The following is an 11,801-nucleotide window of genomic DNA, read 5'->3' as shown; positions in this document are numbered from 1 at the left end:
ATATATATATATATATATATATATATATATATATATATATATATATATATATATATATATAAACGGGTCAAAGTTTGCAACTTGGTATGTCTTGTTAACTTACGTAGAAATCACATCTCAATAATTTACACTACTTTATTGCCCCATTCTTTTTGTCAAAAACCACTTGCAACATCTTTTACCACATTTTTCAAAAAAAAAAATTAAATTAGAGGATAAAAATTCAAAATTATTTTTTAGCTTTCACATCACAAATATTAATTATATTATTAAAATATTATATATATTTAATAAAATATTATTTTTCTCTCTTAAACATCTAAGGAATGTTTGGTTAGATAGATCAGACAATAATTAATGAGAATAAAAATAAAAAAAAAACTGTTTAATTTTATATGATATAGCGGGTCTATTCCTTCAGAAGTTTAAATTTTCATTCCCAGTTAAACGGGATGGAATGAATATTTACAAAAGATGCACATGAAATAATTAGAAGTCAAATACATCAGCCCGAAGGTAGACGACTCTTAGATTTGTATAGTAGAACATGTTTACTTCTAGAAACCTTTGTTTTCTTACGTATGTTTGTCTATTAATATATAGTAAATAGTCAGTTAAAATAATGATATCTCACAATAATTTTTATTGACTAACGGTATCATTCACCTATCGGGATTTATCTTAAACCACTTCATATCGTCACCTAACAATAGTCGTGTTATGCTTTTTCTCATATTTTTTATAAAATTATACTCCTTACAGTTTTCGGAATGTATGGTTTTACTTTTTTAATTAACAAAATGACAATTTTACCTTTAAAAATAGTTAGAGAGATTTTTTGTTTTTCATAATTAGGAGTAGAATGTGAAACTAGACATTTACTTTTAAATGCAAACACTTATTTCGAGAAAAAAAAACTATATTACAAATGTGAAGATTTATTTTAGAACGGAGGGAGTACAAATATATTCTCTTTCCGTCTTAAGTGTCCACATTTCTATTTTAGTTTATCTCAATATGTGTATTTTTTTTCCATTGTACTCTTATTTTTTTTTCTATTATTAAAAATAAAAATGTCATTTAATTAATTAAAAACTGTAACAATTATATAATTTTAAAACTGTATGTCATTTTGATATTAAATATTTATTTTGGAAAGTATCAATTGAGCACTGAAAATGGGAATGAAAGTGAAAACGACAGTGAATGAAAATGAGAATGAATTTTCATTACCTACAGTTTAATTAGGACTGAAATTTTGGGCTTTTAGAGGAATAAACCCATTTTATTACAAAAAACTAAATAATTTTTTTTATTTTAATTCATATTGATTACTGTTTAATACTTCTAACCAGATATCTCTTAAAAAAATTACAATTAAAAGAAAGAAATTGACTAAAGAATTGAAGGTTGTTAAGACATTGACTTGAAATCAACTGGAAATGTGCCAACAAAACCCAGTTTGGTGACTGCCCACTGATTTTAGGGTTTACTTTTTTGCCAACTTTTTTCCATAAATAGGAATTGATTTGGAATTGGGAAATGGGAATTGCAAATTCCATGTTTGAATTGGAATTGGAATTAGAATTGAAATTGGAATTGGAATTGGAATTTTTTATATTAAAGAAAGTGTCTAAAATAAAGTTTAGAATAATATAATATTATTTAAAATCTTATAAAATATATCTTATCTGAGTTAAAGAGGTAAAATGTCATAATATAACTATAAATCATCTTTAATTAATAAGTGCGAAACAACTAAAAATAAACTACAATGATAGTGTCTGATTGGTTTGAGTTTAAGTTCCAAAAGTTAAAAGTGTCTAGAGGTCCATGTTCAAATTCAAGGAGGAATAAAAATCTCCTTATGGCTACAGAGGTTTAAATGCGATGACTCCGGTCCGGACTATCAGCAAAACAAGTGGTCGATCTAAAATTAATCGACTCGTATAGCGTGTTAGATATCTAGATTAAGCAACTAAAAATATGAACCACACTAGCATATTTTTGAAGATTAAAAAATGTTATTTTAATATATGTAATTTTATTTTAATTGGTTGAAAATTTAATTTTTTAGAACTTAACACCCAATAACATGTTAAATAATAAGATATAAAAATATAAAATTAACTAATTGATTTAGACTAATTAATATACAATAAAAATGATTATAGTTAAAACGTTGAATTAACAAATATATGTCAAATATATAAACTACTATAATTTAGTACTGACAAACTATAAATAATCAGTGTTATTATGATAAATAGTGAAAATTTGAACAATAAAATTTAACACTGATATTATCCTTAACTCTTTCAGTTCCTATCTGTTGTATTTAAAAAAAAAAATATGTGTATTAGAATCAACTCGTTTTCATCCTTCCCGTTTGTCTTCGTAGGCCTTTTTTTAGTTTTTCCCGATCAAAATCAAGCGAGTTTTACATGAAGAAGATTTGGCTCAACGTGTTCTCGAAATCCCGGTATTTATTTCGCCTAAGATCGAGTCTCTCTACCAGATGTTCTACCCATAGCTTTCGGGAAAGTGATAACGGATAAGAAACGTCGGAATGTGATAATATTATTGTATTTATATTTTATATTAATTCATATGGGATTATAAATAATATTATTATAAAATATTCTGACAAATTAATTAATTTTTTTTTAAAAAAGTAGAAATATTTTAGAGGTTGTATCAACATGGTAAATTTTGAAAGAGATATCTTCCACCGACCAATCCCATGCCCCCAATTACTTTTTAAAAAGGTGGCCAAAATCAAATAAAATAAATACACGTGTTAAATTTTGAATGGTAAATAAAGTAATTAATTAACTCGTTATTTGATACATGGAACAGGTTAAACCACAGATGTTTCGTGTTTGACATGATTTTTATGTAAAACAGATGACAGATTGGAACGAAGTGAAACAAGTGTGTATTTCACTTTTACCCAACTTTATTTTAAAAAGAGAACAAACCTATACTTTACGTATATACCTTCAAGTAGAGATGAAAATGAAGAGGGTAATACATCCCACTATCCCTGGCTCCCGTTTAAGCCCCTCGACCCCGCTCCAAGTAATCCATGGCGGTAGGGACGGACCTATAGTGGTGCATATAGTGGCACTTGTCATTGTATTATTCCTACATCGACGGGTAAAAATTTTAGGTTCATGAAAAGTGCAACTGTATTAATTTGTTGTGTGTCACCGTATGTATTTTGAAACTACAATGAGAACAAGTTTTATTTGGTATAGTTGGTTTGCAAGACTTTTATTACACCCCAGACCCAAGTTCAAATCTGTTACTGTCATTTTCTTAGTCAAATGTTGCCACCGTTTGAAAAAAAAATTATGAAACGATACCACCGTTTGAAAAAAAAATTCCCTATATTTTTTTATAGTCAAATGGTGTCATCGTTTGAAAAAATTTATGGGTCCGAACCTGTATGGCGGACTTAGAGAACCCGTTACGTACTCGTTTAGGCAAAAACAATAAAAACGATGTATTTTAAAGTCATCAATCTATTACTTACCAATATTGAAGATCAAATATATTTATCATTTAATAAAACACAAAACTTATTCAGGGTTGGATTAGGGGCGCGGGGCGCCCTCCCCGACCCTGCTTCGGGTATGACACGTCCCCACCCCATTACCCGTCAAGACGGAATCCCGACCCCTACGGGTAAAATTTCCATCTCTACCTTTAAGGTTAATGTGCAGAGACGTAACCTCTATCTCAAAGTCGTAAAATGACTATTTTTGCAAATAAAAACCCAAACTGTATTCACCAAAGAGTCAAAACGGTGATACCAAGATTACTACTAGAACCCAACCACTTAATAGATCAAAAGTTAAAACCTCACTAAAAGTGAGGTATATATAGTTGTGGCCGTATATAAATATTATATACTTCAATCCTTCAAGGATTGGTTATTAGATTTAAATCTGTACATGTATTTCCGATGGACTTCTAACGCTACCATGGTTTACGACTTGATACATGCAAGATTCAAAGAAAAACGATGTTCATTTGTCATCATTTCTGTCGAGAAAACTCAACACGAAGCCGCTAACGATGCGTCTTGCAACGGGATTAGGAATACTACGGCATAACCTACCATCAACATATGCAACAATACCTGCAAACACGAACTGTCCAACGCCCCATTTCAAAACAGACATCTTACTCGGTTGTTTCGTGGCTTTTTCAGGTTTCCCCTTAAACTTATTCTCCCACTTGATTTTAGAAGTCATATCGCCCGCCTGCTTTCTCAGCCACCCAATTGCGAAATTTACGAAGAGGTGCTCACACAAAGTCAAAACCGTTGGACCGATTCTCCATTCCTGCAAAAGGAAAATTAAAAATCATCGATCAGATCTTAAATAATTTGGGCTGAGAACTTAACTTTCTCTATGGTTGTTCATATCATTCCGAAAATGAGACAAGAATAAAAGTTCCACAAGGAAGTAAGAGTCTCTTTGTTATCAGGTTAATGAGCTTAATGATACTAACAACTTATTCGGTCAACTATACATGACTGTTTGGTAGTGGTGTAATGATATAGAAAGTGGTTTATTCAGTAAGCTTCTAAGGGGAGTTTTATGCAGAAAGTCAAACTTCTTTTTCTTCCAAACTTGCCCCTCCCAATTAAAAAACATGCTCCTTCTATCTATAAAAAAACCCTCCTCCCCAAAAACCTTCACAGTGTATACAGACAGATTAATGCACGTAGACAACTTTATCCATATAAGAATATGTAAAATCCTATTAGATTACTTTCCGAAAGAGCCCTTGAGGAGCAAATGGAGGTTCTAACATGTATTGGGGAGAAATTGTCCAAATTTAGTGTAGGACTCCAACACACTCCCTCCAACGGAGGCTAGACGGGCACAAATTGTTTCTAGAGTAAATTAAGATTTTTGTCTCTATGGTCTGTTAATAATTTCGATTTTCATCCCTGTGGTTTAGAAGTTGTGAGTTTCCTTATGGTTGCAATTTTCGTCTTTGGACTAATTCCTACCTTTAAGTACAAGAGACCAAAATAGTAAAGAATTGTAAATCACAAGAAACTACACTAAATTGTAAATCATAAGAACGAAAATAGAAATTACAAACCATAAGGACGAAAACCGGAATTTCTAAACCACAGGGACGAAAATCGCAATTTTTAACAAACACATGAACGAAAAACATAATTTACTTCTGTTTCCAAGTGTTGAGCCCCCAAAGTAGTAAATGGCTCTGATACCATATAAGAATATATGAAATCCCATTAGATTTATCTCCAAAATAGCCACTAAGAAGAGAAGGGAGGTTTCTACATATATTGAAAAGCCATGAATACTCACATGCGAGGACTCCATAAAGGATCCTACCTTTTCGCAAAATGGTTTAAGTTCACTAAGTGGCCGTTGTGTCAAATTTTACCGTGTAAGTGCTTACCGGTAAGATTCAACACTTTCAATTCACTTCACGCTAAGATTTTAATATATTAAAACGACATTCTAAGCAATATTTTTATTCGGTAAGCATGTATCATGTAAGAGTCATCACTCACACTTACCGGGTAAGACTCTCGGTCCTTGTCATTGCACTTACCGGGTAAGATTCTCAATCCTTATCATGTTCATCCGATAAGGTAAAGCAACCCAGTAAGTACTTACCGAGTAAGCGTCTACTAAATGGTCCCTAAGTAAATCTTTTACGAGAATGAACTTGTTCGGAAGAAATTAAATGCGATTTGGATTAGAAATAATAGAAAAGGGAGTAGTAGACTTGCATTTCCTCCTCGAAGATGATGTAAACGATGAGAGGATGACATCTCTCCTTTCAACAATCCCTTGCTCATAAGGAATCCCTTCACATGGTCGGTAATTTCATCTATAAGAGCACTGTTTGGTGGCAGATTCTTTAGTACAACCTACAAATGTTGAAAACAAGAAAACTGTTTAACAGGAATCGAGTGACTACCGATCAAAACTAACTCAAAAATGTGCAAATAACCGCTGACTTGAAATATATATACATGTTTTAATTTGGTTATCAAGGATCACATCATTTTTCAATGAACTGAAAGAAGTTGCACTGAAGATATGTGACCACAGATCAACATAAGATAATTACATAGCACGATAACAGTTAGAAATGGTATGGAGATACCTGGTCATCGATCACTCTCACTCTGAGATATTCGTGTTTATACATTGTATCCAACATAGCTTGCAAATATCCTTCGATATATAACTGTGCAATTCCAAAAATTATTTCAGGAAAAAAGGTCGGGATGACATGATTTGGCTACAAAAGAATATGTAAAATCATAGCACTTATAACAAACACAGTCTGACCAGGATATGGAAAGGGATGCTAACTTTGACAATTTTTCCATCTTGGAGCCTATTTTTCACGAATAAAGATCTCCGGTCTCCAAAACCCATGTCCCACCAATTACGTTAAGACACATAATTACTTCATTTAATCTAAATTTATTTCATTTATGTTTTCATTTTCTTTGATGATGTTCTTTCACATTTCTATTTTAGTTTGTCCCAAAATAAGTGTCCACTTTCAAACATAAAAATAATTCATTACTCCCTTCATTATTTAGGACAAAACTGTCATTTAGTTAATTAACAGTGTAATAATTACATAGAACCCATGAGCCTTTTCATTGTGGACATTTGTTTTGGGACGGAGGAAGTAGCAATTTGGATGGGAAACAAACAACTATATCAATGTAAAAAATGGGTCGGCATACCAGAATATTGAGGTAAAAAGTGTACTCGCAACAAACACTTATAAACACGTCTCCAAGAATACATATAAATCACCTCATCGATGCCCGGATTACGATCAAGCTTAATTTTTCTATCTGGGCCACCTTCCATAAAAGCACTCCCGAGTACAGATGGCTCCATCGCCAATTTGAGTATTCCTTGCCGAAAACCACTAAACTGAAAGAAAAAAAACTTGAAGATGAAAAACATTCGATAGTGTTCAACATGGAATTTTAAATTTCAAAAGAAAAAGAAGTTCACCATTCCATCAACCCCACTCGTTTCTGCTCCCCTCAACACGGAATCTGATATCTCTGTAACAGCAGCAAAAAGGATATTTGATCCAGCCGTTTTTAGCTGCAACATCAACAGGGTAAAGAGTTTGTGCACTTAACGAAAACCCAACATGAAAATGAACCAAAAAGAGCACTTACAGTTTTCCCTAGATCACCTAAATACCGTTTGGTCCCGGTAAAGCCTTTACCATCAATGCATTTACTGAGGAGCTTGAACGTACCTGCAAGCATTGAGCAAGGATTATATTGTGGAAATTCGAGCAAAAACAACCAAGGACCTCAAAAGCCATCTTATGTAAAAGGAAAATATATATATATATATATATAGAGAGAGAGAGAGAGAGAAACACTTTCATAACCATTCATCTGCACGATATGCACATATGCATACAAATAATTGAAGAAGTTTTCTGGTTTTAATGCTCGTGTGCATGTTATGCACATGTGCATACCGGGCAAATTACTTGTATGCAGATGTAGATATTGTAAAGATGAATTGTTACTACGTTGTTCCTCACTTTTTCATTTTCTTGCGGTTTTCCCCTGAACCTGACCCCATATTATATACTCACAAAAAGTTAAATGAGGGAGAGAGACCTAAGGTGAGACCAGGAAGCTTGACCAAGCCACTTGAAGGATCGAAAAAAACATCGAGGGAGGAAGAAGCGAGGTCATCAAAAATTGAAGCAAAAGCTGGGGGAAGCAATGGGCTTCCTTTTGCTATATAGATTGCTCGCATGGCATACCTATATAAATGTAAAAGTGAAGACGATGAGATAACATCATAGTGAATGAAGCAACTTCAAGTTTAGATGATAGGCTTACCATGAATAATGTTGTGCACATTTGATAGAAAGTTCACGTATAGTAATCAAAGCACTAGTAACCAGGACACCATTCAGCTCTACAGTCTTGTTTTTTATTTCAGGAACCTAATAATCAAAAGGAGAGAATAGAAACATCACTGCCACATACACCGTCCCAGGGGGAAAAGAAACAGCAATAACAAAAACAAGTCTTTTATCAAAATCTAGTTGGGTAGGCTTCAAATGAACCAAAAGCTGTAAAACCCAATAGAAAACGGTGAAACCCTCAGGCTTCCGGCACATGAATGAAACCTTTTTATGAACTCCTATCTAAGGCTTAACTTATTTGGTATACCCTACTCTCAAATATCTATCTTCATTGATTCCTGTTGTCATTCTTCAGGGCGGACCCACAATGGTGCATACTTTGGTATGGGCCGTTGCTTCGTTCTTCTGTCGTAGTGTAAAAAATTTAGGGACATGAAAGGTGCCACCATATTATTTTGTTAGGTGCAACTGTATATTTCTTGAAACTACAATAATAACACAAGTTTTTTTTGGCAAAGACGGTTTGCCCGATCATTTCTCCTCTTCCAGGAGCGGGGTTCGAATCCCATTTGTATCATTTCTTAGTTTTTAGCTTTTAGTTCCAGGTTTATTATGTTTCTAATATTTTTTAGGATTAGAGACTCGAACACAGGACCTCAAATACAAAAAGCAAGGAACTAACCAACAGTTCAATGACAATTCTGAAATATCCATATCTTCGTTTCTTGTAGTCAAATGGTTCCACCACTCGAAAAAACTCCTAGGTCCATCTCAGCCATTCTTGACTGACCTCTACCTCTCCTAATAGGAATCATGATGACAACACTCTTTGAAAATCTAAAAAGTAAAAACATAAATACCTTAACTGATCAATTCCTCATCATCTCATTTGATAATTTCCTTTATCGGTACTCTATATTTTGCAAAACAATTTTTTTCTAAATTATGTAATTTGTTATGTATTTAGGTCTAATTTTACATAACTTGTGATTTTGTATAAGTTTTGTTTTATTAAAAATATAAAATGATTTTTAGGCCCGTTAGCCCGTTGGAAAGTCGGCCCGTTTATAGGGCAGGTAAGGGTAAGTTTTCAAGCCCATAAAAAGGACTAGAGTTTGCTATATTAGGCCCATTGGACAAGAAAAAAAGGTTAGGCCTGGCCCAAGCCTGCAAATGATCAGCTCTACACCTAACTTACTGTAATGATCGTCAACTATGTACCGACATGTTCACACGGGATTGACAAGAGGGATGCAGGGTGCTATTAAACCAGCATCAATGCACAAATGACAATAAAGAATAGGGAAGGACGTTGATGTCAATCACTCACAAATAAATGATACACCAATGCAAGTATAAAATAATAAAATAAGAGCACAAAAGAGTTTGAAATTCTCATGACAGACCTTTATCACGCTGTGCAGCAAAGACCTCATAGTCTCTTGTGTCGAATTATAGCTGGAATATGAATCTCCTGGGAGAAAGCTTGCTATGATCTTCAAGGCATGTAAGTGATGCTGTTAATTCCTTTATTAATAAAATCCAATGTACATTAGGCATAAAGAGAGTAGCATAAAACCTTTACTGGATGGATCTCAAAATGATCGAAGTAATATTGCTGACTTGGAGTATTTGGGTCACTGAGTGATGTTCTATAGAAAGGGACAATTTTCATCAGGGTTTCCTCATCCAGGTTCAAGTCAACTGGCTACAGATACATAAAAGGCATGAATTATGTCATGAAAGATGGATGATCCAGTCATGAACTCATAGGGTGTGTTTGGAATCCAGACAGGCAGGACCGAACGGTGTTCAGCATTTGGTAAGATAAAACTAGATAGGATAGAACAGATAAAATGACCAATTTACTCCAAATAAATTATTTATATGTTTTATATATTTTGATTAATTTATGTACTTTATCAAATTATAATAAAATAAACATTTTTGTAACAAAATATATCATCAGAAAGTTTCCCATCAAGACGATTAAAATGACACCAAAATAAACAGTTTATGTAGTTTTCAATTTTTATTTTATACATTTTCTATGTTATTTTATTATTATTAATATTTAATAAATTACATAAATAAACCAAAATAGAGAAACCATATAAGAATAATATTTTGAGGATAGTAAAGTGGAAGTTCAAAAAGCATAAAATACAATAAATAAAACTTAAAAGAATGAATAAAATGTAGGAGGCATATTTGAATTTTTAGAAGAGAATTAGATTTTTTTTAGGATATATTGGTAAAATGTAGGTTTGTTCCACCTTGTTCCATGGGGTGGGGGTGGAACACGTTTGTTCCACTTTGTTCCTGTATGTTCCACATAAAAGTCCTGCCAAACATGGAACAGTGATCCCTGTTCTGTTCTGTCTTGTGTACCAAACGCACCCAAAATGTTCAAGAAAATGGTTCTAATCAATTTCAATTGCATCAATCACGAACTCACATGTGTATCGTATAAAAACCTTAGCAAAAATCAAGACTACTGTATTGAAGGAAAGTAGGTTTCTGTTTTACCTGAAGAACAATGGATGAATATTTTACTTGTCGGATATTAGAACTGGATGGAAGCAGAATGAGTACTACACGGAGCATGCTGTCAGATGTATCCGAGAATCCCGTTTGATGCCTGCGAAGCATTGCTGCAAAAGGAGCTCCTACCCACTTTTGATCCACACTCACAGACTGCACTTAATTTGTCAGTGACAATCATCAGGATCTCATAATTGTTTCTTTGAGGAAAGCACATCAAGGATAGACATATAAGAGTAAGGGCCTGCTTGTTAGCAGCTTAATGAGCTTAATGGGACTCACAACTTACTCGGTCAGTTATACATGACTGTTTGGTAGTGGCTTAATGATATAGAAAGTGGTTTATTCAGTAAGCTTCTAGTGAGGAAGCTTTATGCAGAAAGCCAAGTTTTTTTTTTTCCAAACCAGCTCCTCCCAATTAAAAAACACTCACCTTCCGTCTATGAAAAAACCCTTCCAAACAAAGACCTTTCAATCCATATAGACAGATTAATCCACACAGACAGCTTCATCCATACCAGGACTTAATGGAAAACCAACCAAACAGCCCCCAAGACATTAAAAATGGAAAAGAACAGGTTACCTGAACTCTAATCTGATTCAGTTTTTGTTGATCAGTAAGCATGGAATCCAGACTGATGTTACTCAGCCGCACAACAATGATTGGTGTGTAGACAAGTGACCCATCCGACTCTTCTTCCTTCAGTGACTGATTCATATGTGAAGACAAGTTTCCATCAAAAGACTATAGTTTAGCCACATTGTGGTCTTTAGTTATTAATTTGAAAAACTGGAAGGTAAATTACCAGAATGCAACATTATGTGTTCCAAGCATACACAGAGACTCTGATGCAATTGGATTATTTGTAATTTAAGTTATGCGTAAACGATCAAAGATGGAACCCTTGGTACTGGGGTTGTGAAATATCAACATCAAAACATGTTTTACTATATTTTCCTTAAAAACATCATATCAACCAGATATAATGTCTATTTCTGTAGTTGGTACTGAGTCATGAAATTTCAACATTAAAACATGCTTTCACTGTTTTTCCCTTCAGGATGCGTTTGGTATCCAGACAGGAAAGGATAGGACAGGCCAGAATAGTTGTACAGCATTTGGTAAGACAGAATCGGACAGTACATAACATATAAAAGGACCAATTTAACCCTAATGACTTGTTTATACATTTTGATTAATTTATGTAATTTATTAAGTTATAACAAAATAAATACTTTTTATAACAAAATATATCATTAGAAAGTTTTCGTCAAAACGATTAATATGACACCAAAATAAAAAGTTTATATAGTTTACAATT

At 33.3% G+C, this 11,801-nt stretch overlaps 1 protein-coding gene across 14 annotated transcripts in view; it reads right to left on the bottom strand.

Annotated features, from left to right (window-relative positions):
• Positions 1 to 3,819: 3,819 nt before the first annotated feature.
• LOC112513098 overlaps positions 3,820 to 11,801 on the bottom strand; it is a 32,795-nt gene continuing 24,813 nt past the window's right edge. For 6 of the 14 annotated variants that reach the window (XM_025119225.1, XM_025119227.1, XM_025119233.1 and 3 more), the window contains 12 exons: positions 11,063 to 11,188; positions 10,465 to 10,632; positions 9,515 to 9,643; positions 9,342 to 9,431; positions 7,907 to 8,013; positions 7,679 to 7,827; positions 7,220 to 7,302; positions 7,047 to 7,142; positions 6,840 to 6,962; positions 6,169 to 6,252; positions 5,789 to 5,929; positions 3,821 to 4,352 (listed from right to left, as the gene is read on the bottom strand). In XM_025119225.1, the coding sequence (XP_024974993.1) occupies positions 4,035 to 4,352; positions 5,789 to 5,929; positions 6,169 to 6,252; positions 6,840 to 6,962; positions 7,047 to 7,142; positions 7,220 to 7,302; positions 7,679 to 7,827; positions 7,907 to 8,013; positions 9,342 to 9,431; positions 9,515 to 9,643; positions 10,465 to 10,632; positions 11,063 to 11,188 (1,614 nt within the window). In that variant the 3' untranslated portion in view covers positions 3,821 to 4,034. Of the gene's footprint in view, positions 4,353 to 5,788; positions 5,930 to 6,168; positions 6,253 to 6,839; positions 6,963 to 7,046; positions 7,143 to 7,219; positions 7,303 to 7,678; positions 7,828 to 7,906; positions 8,014 to 9,341; positions 9,463 to 9,514; positions 9,644 to 10,464; positions 10,638 to 11,062; positions 11,189 to 11,801 lie in introns of those variants that run through there. The other 8 variants (XM_025119234.1, XM_025119232.1, XM_025119236.1 and 5 more) reach the window with 6 other exon arrangements.

This window comes from Cynara cardunculus, assembly GCF_001531365.2.
Source record: "Cynara cardunculus var. scolymus isolate 2C chromosome LG 5, CcrdV1, whole genome shotgun sequence".
Lineage (NCBI taxonomy): Eukaryota > Viridiplantae > Streptophyta > Magnoliopsida > Asterales > Asteraceae > Cynara > Cynara cardunculus.
This window is presented reverse-complemented; position numbering and strand designations above follow the sequence as displayed.